The sequence below is a fragment of the Fukomys damarensis genome, unplaced genomic scaffold (genome assembly GCF_012274545.1).
Source record: "Fukomys damarensis isolate Sample0158 unplaced genomic scaffold, DMR_v1.0_HiC HiC_scaffold_33, whole genome shotgun sequence".
NCBI lineage: Eukaryota > Metazoa > Chordata > Mammalia > Rodentia > Bathyergidae > Fukomys > Fukomys damarensis.
In genome coordinates this window covers 3,253,610-3,280,265 of record NW_022900945.1, presented here as the reverse complement: position 1 = coordinate 3,280,265, position 26,656 = coordinate 3,253,610, and the positions used below count along the sequence as shown (strand labels likewise).

Genomic DNA, 26,656 nt, shown 5'->3' with positions numbered 1-26,656 from the left:
GCCCCCCCCCCCGCCCTCACGGAGCCCCCTGTACTTAACCCAGCCCTAACCCTGAGAACTCCACCACTCACCAAGCAGTGGACCACACAGACGTTTTTGGGGTTCTGCAGCAGCCAGTTGTACATATTCCGACACACGGCGAAGAGGTTGTGCAGGCTGGGGGCCTGCCTGAGGGGCCAGCTGCACTCTGAGACCTAAGGGGACACAGCAAAAGCACGTGAATCCCTCCAGCAACTTCCTGCCATCACGCGGGTCTCCTGGAAGCGAAACTCCTTTGCCTTCCTTAGGGCCGAGAAGAGCTGGGGACAGGGTCTCTGTGCAGGAGGAAAAGGCAGTTAATATGGTCATTTCTTTCATTAATCTTGTTTCAGTAAAAGTATAAAAATACATTTAGAAAAATATTTTAAATTAAACTAAACCATTTTTACCCCATATTTGATTTTTTTCTATTTTATATGACACAGAATTTAATTATGTAAAATGTTTTTACCTGCCCACTAGGTGCTTACCTCTAGGGTTATCCCAGAAATCCTGCACTACCCCTAATTTTATGTCTGCTCTTATGATGATAACATGGGGAGTGCTGTGGAGGTTGCTGGGCAGATCGCTCTCTGGATAGAGGGGCCCAGATCCGCACAGGGGAACCACTCACAGCTTTATTTCCCAACACTCACACTCCCTCGGCGTGGACAGCGCATCTGCTAGGTCCACTGCGCTGCACAGCAGGCGGGTGAGTCAGGGACACGGGGGACGTCGCTTGGACGGTGAGGGAGCTGAGTCGCAGCGCACTGCTGCCAGGACTGCGGCAGGAACCCTCGTGCCTGGGGGAGGGCAGGTCCCGCCCAGCTCGCCCCTGCGCTGGGTCCCAGCTGCCAGGAACTAAACAGCCTTGCTCCGCCCTGACATTTCTGCGAACGGAATAAACCTTCTGAAACCACGAGTCAAAATAAACGGCTCCTTCTCTAGCTGGGGGTGCCAGGAAGCTGACTCATACACCCGGTAAACTTTTACTAACCCTCCAAAGCCCCGCTTCAAGGGTCCTCTTGTCGCAAACATCCGTAGACAGAAACCCTTCATCATCTTTGTACCCATCTCCTTACCCACTTTCATCTTTTATAATCTGTAGAGCAACAAGCTTCAGGCCACAGGCCGGGTTTTCACGTTGGAATCACCACTTATACTATCTTCTCCAGGCCTCGGATTTCTTGAGTGTAAAGTACAGCAAGTATTACAAGGTGGTTGTGAGAATTAAGTAGTCCGGCACATGTACAGAGGCACTGGCTTACAGTCAAGCTGCATTGAGTGGGTGGTTTCTATCTCCCTGAATTGCAACGAAGTTCCAGGAGAGAGAGACAATAACTTCTTCAGTCTTGGAACCTCAGTGCCCACTTTTCATGCATATGACAAGAGCTCTGCAGGTGTTTGCTGAGTGTCTGAATGAGCCAAAGAATGAAGGAAAGCTGAGGCAGGAGGATCACCGCAAGTTGGAGGCCAGCCCAGGCTACACAGTGAGCTCAAGGCCAGCTTGGACTACACAGCGAGACCCTATTCAAAAAAAAGAATAAAGGAATGGACCTGATTTGGCAATGTCTTTTTACAATAAAATTTGTCTACCTGTTCATCATCTTGAAGAAGAAACAGGTGAATCTACTTGCTGGGGTTTTTAGATTACAACAAAGTGAATGTACGGGAAATCTGCTTTCCCAGGCAATATTTTAAAGGTTTTAAAAACAGTGTGCTACTCGGCCACCATCCAAATGTCAGCATCTGCACTGATTCTCAGCTAAAAGTTGGCTACATTATTCTCAGCACAATAGGCTAACAGCTCCAGAATCATTAACTCAATCAGTAAATAATATTAATTCAAAGTACTCCATAATTATATATTTACTTGATAAGTAATTATGCACCACGAGCGAAACATATAATTAGAATTTTTTAAAAGTATGTGCTCTGTCAGAATGGGGGGAAAACATCAAGGCACAAACAGAACCCCAAAAGTGGTTCCGAGGAACCAGTCAGGCCAGGCTCTCCTTGCAGCTCTGGCTCCCCATCCTGGTGACTGCCAGGCCCGGGGCTGTGGGACCCAGGCAATGGTCCCCAGCTCCCCAGCCCCTCCAGGAGTCACGCTCGGCCCAAGGCTGTCATGAGACACCGACACACCCGGTGGGGACAGAGGCCAAGCGCCGGCAGGACGGGGGGCTACCCCTTCTCCCCTTCGAGGTGGCACTGGGCCACGGGCAGAAGCGTCCCAACTGCCAGGCGTGGAGCAGCAGGCGCCGGGGAGAACGAGACCCGCGTGTCATTGTATGTTGATCACAGCATGTCTGGAAAATGGGCCACCTCTGCAGGCGTTCCAAGGCCTTTTATCCTGACCGCCCGGGGGGCGCTGCTGTGCCCCCCAACCCCTTCCTTCTGAAGTTTGTCAACATCATCTGTGGCTGTCTGTGGGACTCTCTGCCGTTGGCTTCAGGGGCTCGGGGACAAGAGCCAGATTCCTTTTCCATCTACCGCTAACAGCTCCGGGAGCACCCATTGTATTATGATGCATTTCCCAGCCCCTCCAGCCCTGTTCCATGCATCAAATAAAATGGGCTCGTCCTGCTCTCCTAGCGCAAGCCAGAGCCTCCTGGGGCAGAGGATTCCCGACCCTTCGGTCAACGGTTAAGTCCCAAATCCTTAGTCCTGCTAACAAATGTCTTGCTTGAAGATGTCTTTATGGTGACTGCTTTGTATCACGCCACCCAAACAGACCCCTTCATGTGACGCTGTGTCTTCATGTAACTTTCAGGCAGGAATGTTCCTATCACTGGTCCTTCCAGCGCAACAGTCTATGTGATATGGTGTAAACGACAGCACCAACTGGGTCTCGGAGCGACAGACCAAGTGCCACAGCTCGCACTGGTGGGTTTCTGCCCCGTTCGTGTTTGCTGTCGGTGCACCTGCCCTGAGTGACTCTGTCGAGGGAACAGGAGTTTGGCGGTCAGTTTGTTGCCGTGGATTTTGAAGAGCTGTGCTTAGAAACTCCGTTACAGAGTGGCCCTCTAGATCCGGCCACTTCAGAAAGGGTTCACCATGCTTGTCAGAGAGCAACCTCACAGCCACAGCAAGGGGCACAGCCAGGGAGGTAGAGCCTCGCCCTCCCCGCTCTACTGGGCCGGAAGTCCGTCCAACAAGGGCTGCGAGTGATGCTGACACCGCCAGAGCGTGAGGTCCTTCCACGGACTTGCTAAAAGGCAGCCGTCAGCGAGACAGCCCTGTATTTTCATTATTTTATTATCATTATTAGGCCAGGGAGGGCCTCGTGCAGGAGAGCACCCTCTGGTGTGTTTCGCAGATGTGGAAACTGCAGTCCAGGCAGGACCAACAGCATTGGAATTTAGAGCAAAGTGTGCTCCAGCAGTAGCGCCGGGGACCTGGGTACCAACACTGGGCCAGGTTCACTTGAGGGTCCCTCTGGAGACAGCCGTCCCTGTGTGTCCACAGACCCATTTAAAGTTCCAAGACTGGCTGTATGTACAAGCTAAATCAGAAGTATTTAAAGATGTTCTTAAGAGAGAAAAAGCCTTGTTTAGTAAGTGCAGCAAGAAGTCAGGGGCCAGAAGGCTCAGCAGGACATTCTAACCTAAGTCCGCACCCACAGTTCCTTACCCAGCCTGAAAGTGGAGATGTTCTCCAAAGGGGGAATCCAGCTTCTCCAAGTGACGTCGTCAGGTCAGGGCAATGTCTGAGAACACAGCCTTAAGCCATCGGCTAGCTGTGTGCTCTTGGGCCAGTTACCTTATGGTTTTGTGCCTCAGCTTCTCCCCTACTTCTGAGGATGTTGGATTACAATGGATCCTGACTTACGAATTCATCCATCCCAAGGGCTGGTTGTAACTCAGGGTTGTCAGTGCAGGCTCCTCTACACAGCCTTCAGAGTCTCTCTCCTGCACACAGGCAGAGCTCAGTGTCCTTAGAGAAAACCCAGCCCAGGATTTCCCAGTGAACCCTACAGGAGAGGATGCTGTCCTGCTCCTCCCAGAGCTCTTTAGAGGTTAAAGAGACCATCTGGAAGCACAGGAGGCCAGCATTTGGGTCATAACTCAAGGCTCTGGTTGTAAGTTAAAACTAACATTCCAGTCATAACCCTAGTTGTTCGTATATCAGGAAAGTCCTAACTCCAGGGTGTGAAGTTCTCAGAACAATGCCACACTGTATAAATGCTGACCCCTGCTGTTAGTGTGTTATTGCTAGGGGTATGGATAAATTACACGGCCGAAGTCACTCTTCCCATACGGTCACCAGGAGAACAGTTCAGTAGCAGGGTGCGCCTGCCCTGGTCCAGCATTTTTTTTTTTTTTAAGAGTAGGAAAATTGTATCGAGGAAAAGAAAGCTTCTGTCTAACAGAGACAGAAGGGGGACTGGAAAGTGGGCTGCCCATTCACCCCGCTCCCCAGAGATGTTTTATACAGCCAAGCCATGTGGGGAGGCGGGTACAAAGTGGGACAAAACTGTAAGACCCAGTGGAAAATTACAAGGCGGGCATGGGGTGGGGCAAAACCATGACGAACCAATAAGATTACAAGTAGAGTCACCCAGGTAGTACTGATTACATGGGGGTTCAATGGGGGAACAACTCACGTAGCAAGCAAGCATACAAGGACTTTCAGTAAGAGCAGGGATCAGGGATAGTTCCTGGGAAGCCTGGGCTGAGACCTTGGCCCCCCCACCCAGGTGATTGAACCTGTTTAGAATATCAATCACTTCTCTCTATCCCAGGGTGTAGTAGTTTCTCTCCGTTTACAGTTCTGGCCACAGTGAATGTGTCTCAATTACCCTCCACCTCCACGTTGGCTCCTTGCGGACGGCCCCGCCTGCCTGCCCACAAGATCTCTAATGAACTTACCTATCTGCAGTGTCCCCCTCTGAAGAAGTACCTCTGACTGCTGTGAGGGGCACACACTGCCTCACCTTGACGCCCAACGAAGCCACGTGGAAAGTCAAGGACACACTTGGCGTCGCAGTGTAGTGAAGCCGCTGGCTGGGCCACGGCCGATCTCCACACCGGCCTCAGGAGCGACCGGAGCCCAGCCTCCGCAACGTCTCGCTCAGCCAGACCACAGTGCTGACAGCGTCTGCCCTCCCCACGCAGACCTGCACAGTACCCCAGCCACCCAAGACCGCGGGGACAGGGCAGTCCGGGGTCTGGGGTTGTCGGCTCTGAGGTACCTCAGAAGGGGGAAAAGACCCTGAGGCGTCTTAACAACACATTCCAGAGCGGAAACACTTACCCGGCTGTGAAACCTGGCGGTCCGATAAGACTTGGGTGACAGGTTGTAGACCGTGTAGTGGTCAAGATGTCTGGAATCCAAAAAGCTCCGGATGTCGTCCACCTGATTCCTGAACCCTATGTCAACGCTGTCCATGGGCAGGGACATGACTGGAAGAACGGGCAACAGGTGAGGCAGAACTGTGAGTCCCACGAGCAGCATTTAGAAACGGGGCAAAGAGAAGTCAGTAACCACGAGAGGCTTACCAATGATTCTGGAGGTGACGTAAGTGAAGTCTAAATCTCCCTTCGTGTAGCTACAAGTGAGACAGGAAAAGGCACTCGCTAAGATGGTCCACACCCCAGGAGTCCATCGAGATCACTGGCTCACTGTGGACTGGGCCACTGCTGTCCGGCAGCGAGTTTGACCTTCCTCCACCCCTCTGTCCACAAGAGACACCTCTGAGCGTCCCTGAGAGAAGACAGCCCCGCCTCAGGGGCACAGCTGTCCCACTCCAGCTCGGGCAGCCTCCCAGGGCCGCTCCTTAAACAGAGTCTGGCTGGGAATGGAATCCCTGCTAAGTGATCAACAGAGGTTGTTCCAGCCTCTCTGCCTACATGGAAAACTCTTCCCTGAAGGGTAGGAGAAAAAACAATGGAGAAAAAGACAAATGGCACTTTTTCTGCCTACCAAGGTCCCAGTTAGGAATTAGAGGAAAGGGGGTAAGTGTTGCCTTTAAGCCACTATGAAAACATTGGTTAATATATTGAACTTGACATAAGAATTTCTGATTCAAAACCATATATGCAAATTTCAAGTAACCCTAGAACTTTGCATATTTTTGCAAGAATCTGCATAGAGTGGAAAAGTGAAAAATAATAATAAACTTCTCCCACTAAGTAAACGCTAAACAACTAGTAGGGTACACAAAGTCCTGTTTGGCTGACAGTCCAGGGGCACTGCTTACTCAGATGCTGCTTGAGTGCTAACTCACTCAATCCTCACGCCTGCCCTTCCACTCCTACCGGGCATAAAGTTGGAGAACTGTTAACACGCGCCCGCAGTCACAGGAGAACCAGCGCAGACCCTGGATTAGAACCCAAGACCTTTGATTCTGGAGCCATGGGAGACAGCAGTGCCCATCACACACTAAGTACCAGCGAGCTGAGCTCTCCTGGCCCTGCTGCGGCCTCTTGGGGACTCGGCGGGCAGTGAGAGCCCCAGCACATCAGATCCAAGCGGCTCTCACAGCAGTGACAATGACACCAGCAGGCGCTGGCCAAAAGCCAGAGCCCTTGGCCGAGAGCCTGGGATCCACAGCCCGCGTGCTCACCTGGACACAGATTGTATCACTCTTGAAGAGGTGTCTTTCAGGGTGTCTTTCAAGTTGTCCTTTAAGTTGCTAAAGAGCCTCCCCGCACCTCCCTTCACCATGTCAAAAAGGCCTCCCCCATAGCTGGGCTCCATGTCGGGGGACGAGGCACCTGCGGAGAGACAGAGAGGGCCATGGCACCGGCGACACAGAGCCCCACCCCGTGGTTCTCAGCGCTCAGTCCTGTCCAGCACTGCAGGCCCTCCAGAAAACGGGGGTCCCTCACGACAGGAGCGCACACCCCACGGCCCACACCACAGCCGCCAGCCACATGTGGCCACCAGGCACCTGGAACACAAAAGTCCTCCCTCAGACCTGTGGTGAGGAGAAAACACAGCAATTCCAAAGGCTTGTTGCCGAAGAGAGGATTAAACTATCCCGTTAATATTTTTATATGGATCACATGTTCAAATGACAGTAGAGCGGACCCTTGGCTTACGGACTCAACTCATTCCCCAGGGCTGGTTGTAACTCAGATTGGTCAAGGGAGGCTCAGTGTCCTTAGAGGGACCCTGGCCCAGGATTTCTCAGTGAACCCCACACAGGAGAGCATGTGTCCTGCTCCTTCCAGGACTCTTGAGGAGTGAAGTCCGCACCTGAGGCCATCTGGAAGCACAAGCAGCCGGCATTCAGGATGTAACTTAAGACCTTGGTTGTAAGTTAAAACTAAAATCCCAGTCCAAACCCAAGTTGTTTGTATGTCAGGCTGGTCGTAACTGGAAGGTCCACTGTATTTTAGATCTATCAAATTTCAGACCTATTAATCTATTGAATACACTGAGTGGTAGTATTTTAGATCTATTGACTACATGTTAAAATGAAAGATTCAGGTCTTTTGAATTTAATTATACTACTCCAATGGTTTCATCCATTCTTTTTGCTGCTTTCCTTTCCACTTTTTACTTGATATCAGTGTGTCTGCAGTACATAATGATTATATTCCTTGTGTGGAGTTGGTCCACGTACAGAACACATTTTAGTTCTTTTTACCCCATCTCCTCCCCTCCCTGCTCTCTCTCCATCTCTTAACCTCCTTCCTTTTTGTAAAAGATATAGCTCCCTATTTCCTATTATCTATCTTTCAGTTTGTTCTTTATTTATACTTTGGGTTTCTCAAACTCACATATAAGAGAAACCATGTGATATTTAAGATCATGCGTCTGATGTAGTTCACTTAACACTATGGCCTCAAGGTGCATCCATATTTCTAAAGATGACTCACTTTACCTTTCTTTGTGGCACGGTAGTACCCCATTGTGCATAAATACCAATTTCCTTTATCCATTCATGTGTTGGTAGACACACAGACTGTTTCCAAGATTTAGCTGTTATGAATTGTGCGGCTGTAAACATAGGTGTGCCTGCATCGCTGTAACATGCTGTCTTCAACTCTTTATACTTCAAAAGGAAGAGCTGGGTCGAATGTTAACTCTAGTTCTAGCTTTTTAGGGAATCTCCCCGCTGATTTCCACGGAGTTGTGCTAGTTTATACTCCCACCAACAATGTGGACAGGTATCTCTTTCCCTGAAGACTTGCAAGGCAAGGGTAACAACCATGAGAGTGAAGAGACAACATACAGGATGGGAAAACATTTTTACTAGCTACTATTCAGAGGACTAATATTTAGCAAATACAAAGAAATGACAAAATTAGATTCCCCACAATAAAAGGCCCAGTCTGAAAATGGGCAAGTGTCATGAACAGACACTTCTCGGGGGAAGAAGTACAAATGGCCCTTTTTCAATGATCTTTCAAGGTGGATACCAGAGCTTCTGTGTGACCAGTGTGGTGTGCGTTTGGGACTCCATACCACTCCTGAGAGGCGGCCAGTGGGTGGGGTCTCAGGGCCCAGGGCCTCCCCATCCTTGGTGGCACTGACAGCTAGAATTACTCTCCCCTGCCCGGCAACAGTTTGCATCCATTGTGACAATCATCTTCCATGCGGCAGGTGGCTGCTCTGGGCCCACGGGCGTGGGGTGCCCATGGTGTAACTCACCAAATCCCGCGGGTTCCCTTCCTGAAGCCTCACGCGATGGCGCTTCCTGGATCCTCCTGGTGAGCTATCATCCAGGGACCCAACCTCAATACAACTGATATTTGAGGCCAAGTGCTTCTCTGCAGGGAAAGGGGGTCCCCTGCAGCGAAGAGTGTGTGGCGTACCTGGCCACTTAGGGTTCGGTGCTATTTGGGTTTCAGGCAACACACTCCCTACAGATGAGGGGGCCTGTTACATTTGTGATTCCCCTGGTTACTAAGGGTTACTAAGGAAATGGGATGCCTTTTAAGTCCTATTTCACACACCTACTCAGTCCTCTCTGCCATTTGGATGTCCGTCTGCACACCCAGAAACGCACGTTGCCTGCCGTGGCTTTGCATCCTGGCCACGTGAGCTGCTCATCCCAAGTCAGCAATGGGTGGCTATGAGGGACTGAGGCACTATGGGAAATCGCAAAGGATGCTGGGTGCAGGGGATAATCAACATCACGGTGTCCGCCTCGCATGGGCTCTGCTCTCTGCTCCGACCACACCAGTATTTGCTATCCCTGCCTCCAGGTGCAGTGAAGGAGGCTCAGAGACTCTCCTCCTCCTCTGTCCCTGCCCTTCACCGGCTGCTCCAGGCCGCAGCTGTTCCCACAGCCAACACCAGATAAATCCCTGGTCCATCAGGGCAGCCCAGCCAAGGCCACCATGCAGGCAGTGGGGCCTCGGTCTCCCCTCCACACCAGCAGGGGACTCCACTGCCCAGATCTAAGCTGGGAATACAAGAACTGTCTCTCGTCCTGTCCCCTCCACACACACCCATTACACATCTACTGGATCACTCACTTCTGGCACAGCGATCTCAGGCGGCATACACACTCATCATTCTCCCGCCTCCACGCCACAGCGCCACCTTGGCCTCTGAGGACTCATTGCTCTGGACCCAGATCAAGATTCGAGCACCTCTCAGACCCGACTTCGTGCTGGGACTGCACAGGGCATGAGCGCCCCTCATCATCTGAAACGCAGACTCCAGGCTCGGCTCAGAACTGGAAGAACCTGCAGGGCCACTCTGTGACCCCAGGTGCCAACTTGATGGCACCTTTGCCAGGACACCAAATGGGAAGAAGGACACCTCGAGACTTTGCTCTAATGGTTCTCATAGATATGTGTCCGGCTTTCCCTGCTGAGCTACAAGTGTCCAAAGCCCAGGTTCTGCAAAGGGCATCTGTGATGGCTGTGTCTAGATGTCCCCCAAAGCCTCACGAGGGATGGTGGGCCCTTCAGAGGGGCTGGGTCTAGAGGGAGTGACTCTGGAGCAAGGGTGTGTGATTGATTACTATATCAGTCTGCTGATCAGTTTGGCACCTTTCTGGCCAGGATTCAGGATATAAGTGCTACACCTTCCCCAGGGCAGGTAGCCGGGATAAAATATAAGGGACAGAAAGAGGGATGGTGTGCTCGCACCTGCCTGCTTGCCTTGGACTGTTTCTCCTCTGTGATGCCCCCCTGCCTTGGAGCCAGCCCACTGTGGACTGAAACCTCTACACGCTGCGAGCCAACTGAACCTCTCCTCCTTTAACTTCAGGCATCAGGTATTTTGTCTCAGCAACGAGGAAAGTAACTAAGACAACACCTCAGCCCCTGCCAGCTAGGAGAAAAGGTAGAGAGGCTTCAAAAACGGATCCAACAGAGGGGAAGGGAGCAGGGAGATAGTGACACCAGGAGAAAACCACAACCACGGAGATGGGGGTTGACAAACTATGGTCTGAGCATCCAACCCACTCCACTGCCTGCTTCTCCACAGTCTGTGAATAACGGTGGCTTTTATATTTTTGAATGATTAAAAAAAGTCAAAAGAACAATGTTTCACAACATGTAATAATTAAGTTCAAGTTCAATGTCTGGACGCAAAGGGTTATTAAACACAGCCCTGGGGCTGTGGCTCAGTGGGAAAGTGTTTGGCTACCATAGGTTGGGTCCCTGGTACTAGAAAGGGAAGAAAGGAAGGAAGTAGTGAAGGGAGGGCAGGAGGGTGGGAAGGAGGAAAGAAAAGCCATACTTAGGACAAAGGACAGAATGAAAAATAAACAAAATACAAAACGTGCATAGTACAATCTCATTTTTGTAAAAGAAAAATACTTGCATTTAGAGAAAGAATGCAGATGCTATAATAAACGCAGAACAACAGTAACAGCCCCGACCTCCTAAACGCCTCCTCTGTTCTGGGCAAACTCCTCCCATCTTCACGACACCACTGGAAAGAGAACGCAGAGTGACAACCACCTGTGACACCCCAGGGCCGCAGCTGGAGGCCCGGGAAATCCTCCCATGCCTGGCAGGTGCTGAGAGTGAGGCGCTTCCTCTCGGCCCCACGCTAGTGCGAGTGCTCGGGCCACTGGGCATGCAGGACAGGGTCGCGGGCAGGGGCTTCGGGAGCCAGCCAGCTCGTTGGACGTCGATCTTTCTGAGCAGCTCCTCCAGGCCTCCTCAGAGCTGCTTCTACAGAACTTCGCCTTTCTATGCAGTCGACTGCACGTCAACACGGAAGGGTTTTACAGATTTCCACGGTGTGTTTCTGAGCCATGCCGACCGTGTGTTTAATCGACAACTGGCAGCTCGGCACCACCTCGGTTACGCACATAACACACACCCTGCTCAAAGGAACCTCACACCAGGAAAGTCCAGGAGAGTCCCTGACCCTCCTGGAGACCAGGAGCCTCTGAGCGCCCCACAGCAGGGCTGCTTGGAACAGTTTCTGACCCACCGCAGCAGCAGCCTCCTTGATGAGCCCTGTCTACACTTAAGGTCCACTAAAACCAAGAAAGTGTAAATAAGACACAGAAGAAAATAAACACGAAAGCGAACATGGCAACTGCTGTTGACATTTTTGTTTGTTTTGTTTTGTTCTTGAGACAGAGTCTCGCTATGTAGCCCAGGCTGGCCTGGAACTCATGGTGATCCTCCTGTATCAGCCTTCTGAGTGCTGGGACCACAGGTGTACATCACCCTAACCAGCTTGCTGCTGACATTTTAGTTACTGTACATCTTTGCATCCTTAGTTCTGTGTGCGCACGCACACACAAAGATCACACCTGCCACTCCTTCCACTGAACAGCACAGGTTAGTGTCACATAGTACTGTGAGCTCTCCTGCTGAACAGCAGACATGAAGACACTGAGGGTGGTCACTGAGCATCAGGTTCAGAGTGATCGGGTAACAGCTCGGCCCAGGCAGCTGGAGGGAGGCCTCTGGGCCCAGATGAGAGAGGGCGGGAAGAGGAGAAGGAGGAAGAGGAGGAGGAAAAAGGGGAGAAGGAGGGGGAGGGGAGGGGCCTGGTGTGTGAGGTGCCAACTCCAGTACACCCTGGAGCCGGAGCTCCACACCCTCCTCACGGTGCTGGGGGACCAGGAGGTCAGAGAGAAATGGGTGACGCCAGTGCTTCTCATACCCCCAGGAGGCCTGGAGGCCGAGCTAAACCGAGCTTCTCACCAAACTCTCTGAACTCGCCCAGGATCTGGTCCTCACGCTAACATAGCCAGTGACCCTAACTACGGGCGCCCACCAGTTTCCAAAGGCTGTGGGCAGAGCCACCGTCTCAGGTGAGTGGATTTCCCGAGACAGAGCACGCTTTGGTGCACATTTGGTTTCAAAGCCAGAATCCAGCCCAACGCACCTTCGGCCTCTGATCCCAAGGTCACTGCACTGCTGAGCTGTGACCGTCCCCACCCCAGGTCACCAAGAGCGGCTCCCCAGGCCGTGAACACACGGCAGGGTGCATCCCAGCACTGGCTCCGCCCACCAGGACAGACACTTGCAGAATCCCAGGCAAAGCGGTGGTCCCAGGGCCCGCAGGAAATTCTGCCACCTGCGGGAAAGCGTCTGGGACTCTTCTTGTCACTGGACTTGGCACCGAAAACCACTGCGATTGCAGCCTGGCTGTGTCTGTGCTTGGCCCCCACGCAGGCCGGACGCCACACATGGGCCGTCGTGCAGGCTGAACCCCAAAGGCCCGGGAGAAGCTCGGGCCCAGCTCGCTGCAGGCCCCGCTGCCGCCCTCAGCCTTAGCTCCACAGGGACCAGGCTGCAGAGATGAGGAGGCGCCGGCCCACCGGAGGGAAGGAGGAGCCAGGCAGACCTGCACACGTCACTGCTCCTCCTTCCCGCATGGGAGCCTGGCCAGACCGATCTCTCTGGGCCGCGGAGCAGGAACAGGACCAGGATGGACGGGAGACGGTGGGAAGGCTGCGACCAGGAGGCAGGCGACAGGACCGAGAGCTCAGCGCCCCGACCTTCTTGTTCCCATTTTGGAAAGTGGAAGGGAGCGGAGGGGATCCTACTGCCAACACACACACACACACACACACACACACACACACACACACACACACACGCACGCACACACATGCACACACACACACACACACAGGAAGGAAACAACCCAGGGGAAAGGTTTGTGTCCGGACCACTTCTTCTGGTGTAACCTCTTGCAAGCAGAAGCACGCGGCTCCCACACAGCCCTCAGGGAGCTGAACTCAGCTGGCCGCAGACACAACCGTCTGCTCCACCAGCAGCTCCGGAACTGCAGGCCAGATGGCTCCTCGTCGTGTCACCATGCGGGCCTGGGAAAGCTCCCTCTGCCTGGGCTTCTCCGCGTGGCTCTCATGCTGCAGCAGCCCCAGCCAGGATGGGCCCCAGATCGGAGAGGCTCACGGGCAGACTGGGGTCCCTCCCAAGTCTGCTCCCCACGGTCACCCAGCTGCAGGGCTCCTTCGCGATGAGTCCTGACAAGACAGGCGGGGGGCTTCGCTGCACATCCCAACAGTAGAAACCCTGAAATAAAAACGGGATTCGTGACGTGGCCTCCATCTTGGCATGAAGGTCCATTAACTGGAAATCGTGGCCTTCACTGAATTCTGGGCCCAGCGTAGCCGCCGGACTGAATCTTCTGAGACCTGCTCCTTCGCCCGGATGGAGACACAGAACGTGTCAGGCCAGTGAGGCCAAAGACTGGGCGTGGCCGGGGGACAGAGAATTGACGATTTCCCTGGCATGGTAGCTGCCCAGTCGTGCCAGGAAGCATCAGTCACCATGGTCCAGCCCCAGCCATACCCTCTCTGAACCTCAGCTTTGGGATGAGCCTTGTAAGAGAATGAACACACACACACACACAGCCATGATTGAGCTGGGTATGGCACTGAATGCCTGTAATCCAAGCACTCAGAGGGTTAGGGCTGAGCAACATGGTGAGACCCTGTCTCAAAAACAACAATACCGCCTGGCTCGCAAGCACAAGGTCCCAAGTCCGACCCCCAGGACCAAGCAACAACAACGAAGTGGCTGTTAGCATCGCTGCTCCCCCACCCCCCATCTTCAGCTGTTCACAGTGGGAGGCTGTGGCAGGAGAGCTGTGTGACCTCTTCTGTGCAGGCTGCACCCTGACGGGCTACGTGGGTGCTGGCACACAAGAGGCAGAACAGACAGCTCCCAGCTCCTCCTCTCACTGGCTGATCAGACCCCGGCACCTACTACCTCCCGTCCCTGCACTGCTCCCTTCTGCCTGGGACAAGAACTCACATGTGGAAATCCTCCCCTGACAAGAAATGGGCACGGCAGTCCCCGCTTCAGAGCAGACAGGAGGGGACTGTCCCGAGGTGGACAGTGATGTGCATCCCTCTCAGAGTCTGTTAGAGAGGCGAGGCTTTTGTTGAAAACCACGAGAAAAAATCAGACGCAAATGAGGGAGGACAGAGCAGGAGACCATCCTAGTGCACAGGCAGCACCCAGAACAGCACGGCTGGAGGCCGAATCCTTCTGGACACCGAGGGCTCCGTCCCTCCACACCAGGCTCCACTGCCCCACCGAGGGAAGCAGCATCATTTATGGCCCTGCCAGCTGCCAGCCCGACCCGTGAGCCCGGACGTCACTTGATTCCGACGCCTGCACTGTCTGGGACCTCTGCACCCCCCTGAGCACAGCGGCAAGCTGAGGTTCCGTCCCAGTCTGCTCTGGGTGCTCAGCAAAAGGCCACAAGCTGCCGGGTGGCTGTGAGTGACGTTGGGGCCTCTCCTGCAGCTGTAGACGCCAGGTCAAGGTGCCCCAGCATATCGGGGTGAGGGCCCCATGGAGCAGTGCCAGAGAGGGAGCCGCCAGTGTCTGGGCCCCGGCAGGCCCTGGGGTAAAAACCCAGACGCAGCCAGGGCTCCTTCTCGCCTCTACTCCGAGCCCTGCGTCCTTTTGGTGACATTTTGCTGCTTCCCGTGTATTTGTTCAAAGCTTCAAACATGAAGGGAAACAGCCAAAGCAGAAAGCCCTGCTGGAGAGTAGAAAAGCCATCCCTGGCCCGACGTCTGCTCAGAGCAGGATCTAAGCATATTTTTTTAGCGCAGACACCCAGCAGAGGAAAACTGCATCGTTGGTTGCTGGGACCAATTAATGGCAACAACCCATTGAGACTTTAGCAGGCACAGGAGGAACCTGCAGCCCCGCTGTGATGACGGCCGCTCATGGGGCTCCAGATGCTCTCTCCTACATCAGGCCCACAGGACTTGGGGTCCGGGCTGTGCAGATGCAGCTCTCTCTGAGTACAGGACAGGGAAAGAGCAGGAGCCTAAGGAACCCAGCTGCAATGTTTCCTCCTCCTTCCCCGAGAACCGGCCCAGGGACGCTGGGCCCAACCCTAACCGAGCCCCTCGGAGCCGGAAAACAGCAGCACTGGCAACCCCGGCCTTGCAGCTTCTGCGACAGGAAGAGCAGACCTGCCACCCGAGGCGGGAGGCTCCTCAGTGCCTGCAAGGGTCCAGGGCAGATGAGCGCTGTAGGCCCCGGCTGCAAAGCTGGACACAAGAAAGGGGGCCACGGCCTGTGTTCAGCCAAAGCCACCAGCCCTGAGCGGGCTCAGCAGGTGAGTTCGAAGGGCTGCCTGGGAGCGCTGGAAGAGGTGGACTGGCCTTCAGGTCTGCCAGGCCCCGAGTCCGTGTGGACAGCACCACAGCCCCATCATCACTTCAGCCCAGAAATCAGTCGTCCCCAGGTCCCTCTGGGTGCCAGTCTAGCGGGGACCCAGTGACCAAGGCCAAGCCCAAGGCCCACACAGGGCAGACACGAAGCCTGGGAGGCTGACGGCCGAGCAGCCTGCAGCAGGCGTTGGGAGCAGCACTGAAGATCAATACCAGGTCTGACACTAAGGGCCTGAGTCTAAGCAGCCTGGCCATGGCCGCCACATGGCCTGGGCGCTTGCTTTAAACAGCCTTCCAGATGCCAGCCTCGGGGCACACACCTGTGATCCCAGCACTAGGGAGGCTGAGGCAGAAGGATCTCTGTGAGTTTGAGGCAGGGCTGGGCTACACAGCAAGCCCCAGGCCGGCCTGAGCCACTTAGATTATGGCATTTCATCCTTCTGGCAGCCTGTGTGGTTAGGTCTTCCCGGCTCTGGACCCCAAGCCCTTTCTCTACCCCCTTCCTGTTGCCCTGCGTGGCGGGGAGAAGAGAAGCACTCTGGCTGCCGGTGTCCAGGAGCATGGACGGCTGTGGCTCGCACAGGGAGACCCTGTCTCCAGCTTTAAAAAGTAAAACCCGTGATCCACACAACTTAGCAGCGGTCAAAGCCACACCCAGCTGAGCAGGAGCTGAAATTTTCACAGCCTCAAAGGATGATGCTGTTTGGAGAACAAAAAAGTCCCAAGAGCTGTGACGGGTCCTGTTTTCTCTGTGCCCAGGAGCACGGCGAGGCTGTTACACAACAGACCAGCCAGCTGCAAGCCCTCTGTCCTCCTTCCCCCTGCCGCCTGACCGCTGCCCAGCTGCTGGCTGCGACCCGGGACACAAGCCTCTGGCGAGGCGAGCGGGTTAGAGATCGCAGGCCCAGGGCAGAACACAGTGGCGCGCACAGCTGTTGTAATAATAGGGTTCTCCGATTCTGCTCCTAAAATAACAAACAGTAACAGAGGCCAGCGAACATCGGAACGCCACCTGTGTCCCGGGCGTTACTCTACATTCTCTGCCACCCCATGAGATGCCTATGTTCATTTCCACAGATGCAGAGGCGAAGTGACACTGAGGCCACACGGGCAGGACACGCACACCGAGTGTGCACGGCCTCACCCAGCCCGGGCTGCATCCTCAGGGACACACAGATTGCCGGGGCCACACTGGGGCCCAAACCAGGTCCTGCAGTTTGCTGTGTCTTCAGATAAGCTGCTTAAGCCTGCCTGGGCCTTTCTCTTCATCTGCTCAGGGACAGCAGCATCTCCTATGAGATGGTTCGGAAGACCAGAGAGAAATTCGCATGAAAGGACCCAGGCTACGCCGAAGCCTCGTGTGTGCTCACGAGGGATGAAGAGCACGGGCCACGCTTCCTTCTGACCACGTCCAGAGTTCAGGCTGCCCGCGGCGCTCCTGCTTGCCTAAGAGAGGGCAGAAGGACCCCGGAGTGGGCACAGGTAAACAGATACATGCAGACACGCAGAGACAGCCTCACGTGTACAGAGTGAAAGGGCAGACCCAAGCTACAAAGAGGGGAAAGGGTACAGAAGACAGGATGGTAGTCGGATTTCTTTGACTATAGCTTGCTTCCTAGACGAAACTACAAACATAAATTTTAAGCAAACTCCCAAAAAGTGAAAGTAAAACGAAACAAATGAACTCAACTGAGTATCAAGTTGATGATCTAAACACACAGAGAGGAAACTATTTCAAACGATTTTAATATACAAGATATAAAGAAAGTTCTAGAGTGAAATATAGCCAGTTCTCCACAACCAGCTGCCCTGTTTCCCTTTGTACTCTTTTGAGTGGAGTTGATATTATTATTCTGTGACAGTGTATAAAGGCCAAAAACAAATCAGTACTTTGCTTCCTTACTTCCTCGTATCTCCAATACTAGGAAAGAAGTTCCATTAAAGGACACTTTTCAGGGGGTAAAGGGAGGGCAGGGACAAGGGGAAAACATGAGAACCAAGACCTGTCATGTAAAGGTACTAGATCCCAGTGATGAATGTAACTGTACTGTCTACCTAGAATGTACCAATAAACTCAATTTTAAAAAAATAAATAAAAAAGTACACTTTTCTTTGGCCACTTTTATTTCCCAGAGCAGCTGGCTCAATAAACACTATTTTTTTTTTTTTTTTTTTTTGGTACCGGGGATCGAACTCAGGCCCTTGCACTTGCGAGGTAGGTGGCAGAACCACTGAGCCAAACCCCCAGCCCAATTCACAGCCCACTGCAAATTTTGACCTTGAACTTGGATCCTAAACTGCTCAGAGGCTGGTGAGGTAGGGCAAGAACGATGTCACAGGACGCTTGTCTGTCTCTCAAAAACACTTGAATTTCACAGGTGGGTGGTGGGGAGTCTCAAGCTATAGATACAAAGGGCCTACAAATCCTACCTGCAGTCATCCGGACTGTGCCATTATCAGACTCAAAGAAGCACATGTCTGACATCTACGTGGTTTAGATATCAGGAGGTCTCTCACCTCCTCTACCCAAAGAAAAATAGACCGGGGGCCGGGGATTTAGCTCAGTGGTCCTGCCACCTGCTTCGCAAGCACAAGGTCCCCAGTTTGGTCCCCAGCACCAACAAAAGAAAGAAGAAGGAGGAGGAGAAGAAAAATGGACTGAGCAAGAAAAGCAATCACTCCCCTCAGTTCCTGTGCACCAAAAAGCCCCAGGGATTAGCAGCTTGGGCTGGGAGTGGTTACTAGGAAAGAACCCTTCATGACTATAAAGTCTCTCGTGTTCATGGACCACACTGGCCCTGACAGGGACAATGATTTTACCACAGGTGAAGCCAGGGCCGGATGCAAAGAAATCTGAAAGTCACCTGTTTCCTCCTCCCACTCCCCAGGCAAGGCCCAAATCCAGTTCTGCTTCCTACACACGCTGTAGCCAGCAGCCTGGAGCAGGCCCTGCCACGCTGGCCTCCAGACTGCTTAGCTCCTGACCCACAGCCAGCTCTGGATGCTTCCCGCCCCTCCATGGCTCACAGAAGAACTCGAACTTGACGGGACCCCCCCCTTCTTAGAAACTCTTCGGCACTCAGCCTTCCCTGAAGGAGCCCCTGGATTCTCCACAGCCCACACGGTGGCTCTTGGAGCCTCTCGGATGATTTCTCAGGATCCTCTGCAGCTTAGAGTCTGTGCTGTCTCCCCTGCAGCAGCAATTCTGCCGGGGCGCACAGTACATTCACACTCTCCCTGGGAAAGCCACCCAGAAAGACCACCTGCTATTCACCACCGTGCCAGGGGCTGTCCAACTTAAAAGGTCCCTATACTGCGCCTTCCTTGTTCTTCTGTCACATCTTATATTTGTAGTTTTCCTGTCTGGGTTGGCAGTTTTTGCATGTATAATCTCTCTGGGAGCCTCCTTTTCCTTTGGACACAGTTTTGTTATCACCCTTTCCAAACAAAGAGGTAGAGACATTAACGTAGCAAGAAAATTTCCATCTCTCTCTCAATTATCTAGTCCCAGAGTTTCAAATTTTACCTTAAATGACTCAGACAGACACAGCTGAAGCCTTGGTTACTCTGTGTAATAATTTTATTTATTTATATTCATATCTATTATAGCTTGTGTCTTGATGCCTCCCAAAGCCTCATGTAGTCATAGGGCTTTCACAGAGGTGGCTGGATCTAAAAGGTGTAACACTGGAATTGATTTGTGGTGCAATGCTAGGATCACGGGCACCAGGACTAAGGGTGTGAGTGCTGCCCACCCTAAGCAGCCTGGATAAGATAAAAGGGGCATAAAGAGCTGCGGTCATCCTTGGCTTGCTTTGCTGCCTTCTGCCCACCATGAGCTATTTCTCCTCTGCCAGGCCACCCTGCCTTGGAGCCAGCCAACTCTGGGCTGAAACTTCTACAGACTGTGAGCCAAATAAATCCTTCCGCCTTTAACTTTAGGTGATGAGTAAGTATTTTGTCTCAGCAATGAGAAAAGTAGCTAAGATAATACCTATGCCTCATATTTAAAAAGGTCATGCAAACAACCCATAATAATGATTTTTCCAGCTTCTGCCTTCAACATGATAAAATCAAACACAAGACAATACTAAGGACTAAAGCTTGGGGAATATAATCAAATAGTTCCAAGGAATTCTGGGATGACGGACAATACGGAAAACATTATAAAGGCTAGGATGGAATAGAATTTGTCATTATTTTCTTAAATATTTAAGTTAATAGTCCTGGAGGAAACAAGCCTAAGTTGTTATTTTAAAGATGGCACTGGCATTTTCAAAGATTTTAAAGCTACTGTGCTTTACAGGAGCTCCAGCTTGTTCGTACCATCACATCTGGACAGCAAGGCTAGTCCTGTCACCTGCTAGCTATGTTGTGACCTTGAGCAAATCAATTTACCCTGTGAGCATCTGTTTTTACCAATTCATACGGCAACTGTAAAAATGAAGTATAACGATGTCCACATGAGAATTTCGTAAACTAAATTTTAAAAGATATTGGTGGTTTATATTCATGGTCAGTGCCAAAAATCGGTATGATTAGAGGACAAAGCTCTTCCCTGTGCTTGGTTTTGAATCTAAGTCTCCGACCCCAAGCTGTTGTTTGCATCGTAATTGAGAAAGACTCTCGGCTGAGCCTGGCAAAGGAACCAGTCCACTCGCGTGCTCGAAAACTCCCACAGTTAATTTGGGGGTGTGCATTCTTCTCATTTTTAAAGAACCTCTTAGTGCATTCAAATCTTCAACAAGGACAGCTGAAGTAACATCGGATTCCAGTTCCCAGTGCTCAGACTGGACCGACGTGGGAACTCAAGAGTTACTGATGGACCCAAGCCAGCTGTGCACATCTGGGAGGCCACAGCCACAGTAAATAAAAGAATCTGCCATTGTTTCAGCACAGCTCAACTCCTTGGCAACAGAACACCCTCTGAGTACCCTACAATTTCCTATAAATTCTAGGTTTGAGATTCCGAGGTACTCGTTTAATTTCCTACCCATTGAGTGTTTTAATAGATTTTTAAAGGAAAAATGGCCTCAGTATTTTTATAAAACATTGCTAATACCAGAAACGTCACTGCTTCTTATATTCAAAGCCCCTCAGAGGCCCCTGAAAGGAACACATCTGACCACATCCCCAGCAGAACTTAAGGCAGTGCAGAGAGTGCACCTCCTCTCAGCTGGTGGAAGCCACATAGAACCAACACAGCTACTCTTGGCTTCTCAGAGGCTGAGAACAGCCACTGGCTCTTGGGGGCTGAGGGCTCTGCTGACAATGAGCTTTTGTCTCCCCTGCTGTAACAAACAAACTCCAACCTACACAAGGTTCAAACAAAGGGCAAGTATAATTTTTTGCCTCTTTTCTGTTTCCTGTCCCTTCCTCTGGGAGCCATTTCCTGGCTCCGCGCATGACTCAGCCCTTCTGGTCCTTAGGCAGATCCCCCTGATGGACCCATTCGGAAGGCTCAGTTTCCCCCACTCAACCCCATGGTTACTCAGACCTCAGTTACTGTGAAACACCCTGGTTTCCGGCGCCTGTGGACTATGTGTCCTCATTAGGTCTGGAGAAGAGTTTGCCACAGAAAAGTGCTTGCTCACAGAGCACCCACTGTTGCCCTACAGGTGCACAGCCCATCCATCCCCTTGGATAAAAAAATGCAATTTTTTAAAACAAGGCAAATAAGAGCCTAGAAAAGTCTATGAACCATCAGAACCTGTGGCCCCCAGCCAGGTGCAGCACGGGCGGCAAACAGGCCCAGCACCAGGGCTGGGGACGTGGGAACCGGAGGACTCAGATCGCCAGCCCCACCGCAGTAGGAAGTACAGATTCCCAGCGTGGCATGAGGCCAGACCCCACCCTCACACAGCCACTGTGGTGTCTGAGCCTCAGTGTCCTCATGCAAAAGAAAACACAGGCCGCACTGGCTCAACAGCCCTCGCCAATTTGGCCAAAGACCATGTTGTCCAACCTGAGCTCTTCTTAGGTCAGCAGGGCCTCCAGCCCTCCACTTGGGCTTCTAACCTACTCAAAACAGCTCTTCCTGCTCAGGCTGCCACAGGAGGGGTCCGATTCTGAGGTGGAAGAGGCCCAGGCTTTGTGAAGAGTTAATGAGCCACTCTGATGTGTAGGACTGTGAGGCCAGGAGTGACCTCCAACACAGACAAACAGGCAACAGGTCCACTGTGCATTTTCTATGTGCCACAGACAGCTCACTTCTTTTGTCCAGAAAGCCTGGTCTGTAAGTCGGGGGTTCCTCTGAGAAGTAAAGAAGACAACGCATCTTAAACACAAAACACATCCCAGCCAAGAAACAGTGAGCCACAAATACGCGAGGGGTGCTTTTGTCATTGCAACCACCACACCAGATTCTGAATTTCATACCATCATAGAGCCCTGAGAATTTCTGCAAGGTCCTGCTTTGCCATCTTTCCTAGAAGTGGACCTCCTAACCCCAGGAAGCCAGTGGCTCTGAGCCAGGGCCTGTTCTCCTGGAGCTGACAAAGGAAGAGGGTGGCAGAGACTGGTATTTACCAACCAAAGTCCATCGTCCTCTGCTTCTGAGAAATAGTTTTAGCTGGCCACGTGGTCTCCTACAATAAAAGACTATATTTCCCAGGATTCCTTTCACCTAGTTGTAACCATGTGATTAAATTCTGACCAATGGGATGCAAGTAGAAGGCTGTTTCTTGGAGACAAGAGGTAAACCTGCCCCTTTCTGCCTTCCCTTTGGCTAGAAATCAAATGAGCTGGTTGGGCATCTTAGATCATGACAAAGAAACAACACCCTAAGGACCAAAGAGCCACACAGCTCTTATTTACGTTGTTTTAAAAATTACGTTTTTTAACCAAGGGGGTGGATGGGCTGTACACACGTAGGGCAACAGTGGGTGCTCTGTGAGCAAGCACTTTTCTCCACAGAGGAGCTTAGCGCCCTTGACGTTTCAGATCAGTCTTCTGTATGAGCCAGAAATAGCTTCCATCTGGTTAAGCCACTGCTGTGTGACTTTGATTACGTGCAACCAAACTCGTGGCCTCCCAAATACGAGTACAGCAGGGGAAGGGAAGGAGCGAGGCGTAAGAAATGAGGCTATGACAAATCCCCAGCATGGAGTAGGGTCTCAGGGTCCTTTGCAGAATTAAACATTGTCTGTAGGGCTCTGGGCAGTCAACCACCCTGGGAGGATTGATGTCAGCTCCCAAAACAGGAGGGACACAGACCAGCTGGCAAGTGACCACTAGGAGAGTGACCATGGCAATAAAAGGTCGAGAAAGCCCATCTCCCAGGGGAGCCCGAGGAGTGAGGAGGAGAAAGGTGAGCCAGTAGGGCGAGACGGGGTTTCAAGTGATTCAAGGGGTAAACCGAACAGGGCTCCTCTCTCTGCACTCAGGTTTCCTCATTTGTGAAATAAACGGGTAAAACCAGAAAAAGCCCTTTGAGCCAGGCTATGAAGGATGCGTAGGCCCAGAGGCACCTCTTCACCTGTGCACAGCGAGCAGGTGGAGGGCACTCCAGGGCCCGGCTCCCCCAGACTGCCCAGAGAGTGGCTAGGGCACCAGGGCCTGGACGGAGCCTGGCTTAGCTGCTAGATCCTGGCCGTGTGACCCTGATCAGCTGCTCAGCCTTTCATGGGTTTCTTTTCTTTCTTTGAGCCTAGGTCTCCTCATTTTAGAATAGTCAAAGAACTTGAAGCAGACTTTGTTTTTAAGAGATCACCTCTCGCACAGGGCCGTGCCAGGCTCAGGGCCCCTGCAGCACCCTGGTCCTCCAAGGTTGCTAAGGGCAGGGAGGGAGGAGGGAAGCGCAGAGAGCCTGGAGCTCAGAGCTGCATCCATCCCCGTGCAGGCAGCAGAGGTGAGGGCTGGGACTCCTGGAAGGGCAGAGCCCCACAGCCAGAAGGCCCAGGGCTTTGCCACGCAGAGGCTGGGCTCGTGTAGGAGCCAGAAGGCCAATCGGAGAGCGGAGAGGAGGAGAAGCTGAGAGGATACAGGGCCACAGTCCAGCCCGGAGCCAGGACAGTCCGAGCCCTCCACAAACCACCACAAGAGGACAAGAAGGGCAGGAAGGAAGCGGCGCACACCGGGTGGGACACAGGTCCTGCCGAGATGAGACCCCGCTGGGGGAGCCGTCTGGAAGAGCAGACCACAGCAGCGCTGGCGAGGCCGCCCTCTCCCCAGGGCACTGGGCCTCCGGTGACCACGCCGACTCCCCGTCCTCTCCCCTCTCAGCTGCCAGGACCGGGGCCTCGGGGGCAAAGGCAGTGTAAACTGATGGCTCTGGATGAGGGTGCGGTGTGGGTGCTGCAGGGCAGCGGGAGGTCCCTGTGCCTTGCAAACTGTTCTGTGCCTTGACTATGAGGATGGGCTTGGAGCCACGGCAGGTGATAAAATAGTAGCAAACTTGGCGTCCACGTGCCCACCATGCAAGAAAGACGAGGGGCCCGGGTGGAAGGGGTCAAGGGCAGTGTTGTGGACAGGAGTTTGCACTGCAGCTTCATAACATATTACCACCGGATTAAGCAAATGTGGGGGAGTGCTACTCTGCTGTGAAGAAGGACAGGCTTGAGTCATTCAGGAAAATGGGTGAATCTTGAGGCCATAAAGCCAAGTAAGATGAATCAGACACGCGAGCTTAAAGATCACATAGTTTCTCATGTATGAGAAACTCAAAAGTAAAAAGAAAAAGAAAAGATCAACAATAGGAAGCAGGGAGCTAGACCTTTAGCAAAAAGGAGACGGACCAGGGCCGGGGATTTAGCTCAGTGGTTCTGGCGACTGCCTTGCAAGCACAAGGACCTGAGTTTGATCCCTGGTACCAAATAAAAAAAGGAGAGGGACCAAGAGATAGAAGGTGGGGAGGGGACATTAAAAGAATGAAGCTGCTGTGTGTATGCAGGGCTGCCCACGAGGGGCGGGACCACGACGGACTAAGACGCAGACTGATTTGAAAGGACCGCTGAGAGCAAAGGGCAAAATTTACAGGGCTCTCTCTGCATCGCTTTTCACAACTGCAAGTTACAAGCTGTGTATAATTATTTCAATAACAATTTGTCACAAAAAGTAGCCGTGGAAAAAATAGTTACAGAATATCATACTTGTGAAATATACACTCATTTAAGTCTAAAAACACATAATTTTAAAAATTTTTGGTACTCACTATCCAAGTCTTTTGCAATATTTTTATCTATTTCCTGCATTTTTATTAGCATACGTCTTTATAATGATTTCCCTGTTTATATATAAATATATTTTATTTAATGTGTATAGTTTGTTTCTTTTTTATTCCAGTAACTTGATATTTTGAAATATTTCCATGTAATTACAAATCTTTTAAACAATGATTGTAATGGCTGTTTAGTAGTAGTCTATAAGTATTTCACAATTTTCTGAACCAATCCCCTACTTGGGCAATTTTAGACTGTTCCAAAATCTTTCCTATTATAAATAACTCTGCTACAGAATACGAAAAGTTTAGAACCGTCCTTAGAAATCAGTTGACCGAATGGGGAAGACACACACAAGTCACTTTATGGACCTGAAAATTATGTGGGAATGGGTACACTGGCCTTGCTTCCAGAGGGCAATGCACAATTTCGAAAGTTCTCTGTCTAAAAAAAAAATGAGCTGTCAACCTTGCTCTGGGTCACTTTTGACCTTGCACAATCAAGTAGAGAAGGCATAAGGAAAGGAAAGGAAACAACAGGAAAAATAAATATCAAAGACTCTGTAAGATCTGGCTCCATCCCTGTTCTCTGTGTAATGACTTTAATTTCATTTATTTAATAGTAAGTATACTGTCCTCCTTACTAGGTCTTCAACAGCATGTTGAGTCTCATTATCTAGCCCAGGCTGGCCTTGAACTCTCAGAGATCCTCCTGACTCTGCCTCCTGAGTGCTTGGATTACAGGCGTACACCACCATGCCTGGCAACAAATATCTGTCACCTAAATGAGTGAATGAAGGGCTGATGTCACGACCGTTACCCTCGCTCTCCATGCTCCTCCCAGCCTCCATTTAGAGAGGTCCTCCTCCCTTGTCCCCTTCTCCGACTGAGGAAACTGTCCACACTTGAAGACCAGCACTCATGTCCAGCTCCAAAGCAGCCTCCAGCGCTCTCACTCCATGCCCGGGCTGCCCACCTTCTACTCTGCTGTAGCTGCGTAGAAAGCTGTGCCACCTGCTGGCCCCCTTAGGATCCTGCTGGAGGTCAGTTCTGTCCCTTCTGTATCCTGGACGCTGGCTTGGGTGACCACAGTGGCCACGGACTGCACCTCACGCCTGTCCGACCATGGCTACCAGGCGAGAAGTACACAAATAGAGCCTTGGAATTCTTTCCTCGGAATCTGGAACTCGAATATCTTCCTGAGAAAGTTAGAGACGTCACAATACAGGGTTCCATGCACACTCGTGTTTATAGCAGCAGAACTTGTAACAGCTAAATCCTGGCAATGCCTAAGTGTCCATTAAGCGGTGAATGGATAAAGCATATGTGGTGTTCAGTACTTCTGTGCCATAAAGAAGGGTAAACTTGAGTCATCTGTAGGAAAATTATGTGCCTGAGACCATGACGTTAAATCAGACACACAGTTTAAATATCACTTAGTTTCTCTTCTATGAGAAACCCTGAGTATAAATAAAGATCAAACTAAAAGGCAGGTGATACGAAGGAGGAGATAGGTCTTTTGCAAAAGGACAGAGGACCAAGAGATGGAAGGAGGGAAGGGGATACAAAAAGAATGAAGCACTGTTGGGCCTGCACCAAGTCCCCAAGAGGAGGGTCATCACTGTGGACTGAAAGTATGGACTCAAATAAATAAACAAATAATAAACACATGAATACTTTAAGGGGCTGGAAATGAAGCTCGGTGCTTCCTGGTTTCGATCTTCAGTACAGAGAGGTGGGGAGGGACTGCCTGCAGCCAAAGACGATTTACCGAGAAGTGGGTGAGCCCTCACTGCCCTGTTCTCCTGCTCTCTCCCCTGGACGTGGACGCGCTCTTTCCAGGCGGACAGATGCCCCAACCCAGCCAGCTCGGGAGATGCCCCAAGCGCAGCCTGAAGGCCCCCTGCATCACACATGCCTCTCCCTCTCATTCA

At 51.9% G+C, this 26,656-nt stretch overlaps 1 protein-coding gene across 1 annotated transcript in view; it reads right to left on the bottom strand.

Annotated features, from left to right (window-relative positions):
* Dnajc6 (DnaJ heat shock protein family (Hsp40) member C6) overlaps positions 1–26,656 on the bottom strand; it is a 112,621-nt gene that overhangs the window by 41,670 nt on the left and 44,295 nt on the right. Inside the window, exons 2-5 of the mRNA XM_010605233.2 lie at positions 6,587–6,737; positions 5,520–5,569; positions 5,275–5,423; positions 72–194 (exon numbers count right to left, since the gene is read on the bottom strand). Coding sequence (XP_010603535.1) covers positions 72–194; positions 5,275–5,423; positions 5,520–5,569; positions 6,587–6,737 — 473 coding nt within the window. The remainder of the gene's footprint in view (positions 1–71; positions 195–5,274; positions 5,424–5,519; positions 5,570–6,586; positions 6,738–26,656) is intronic.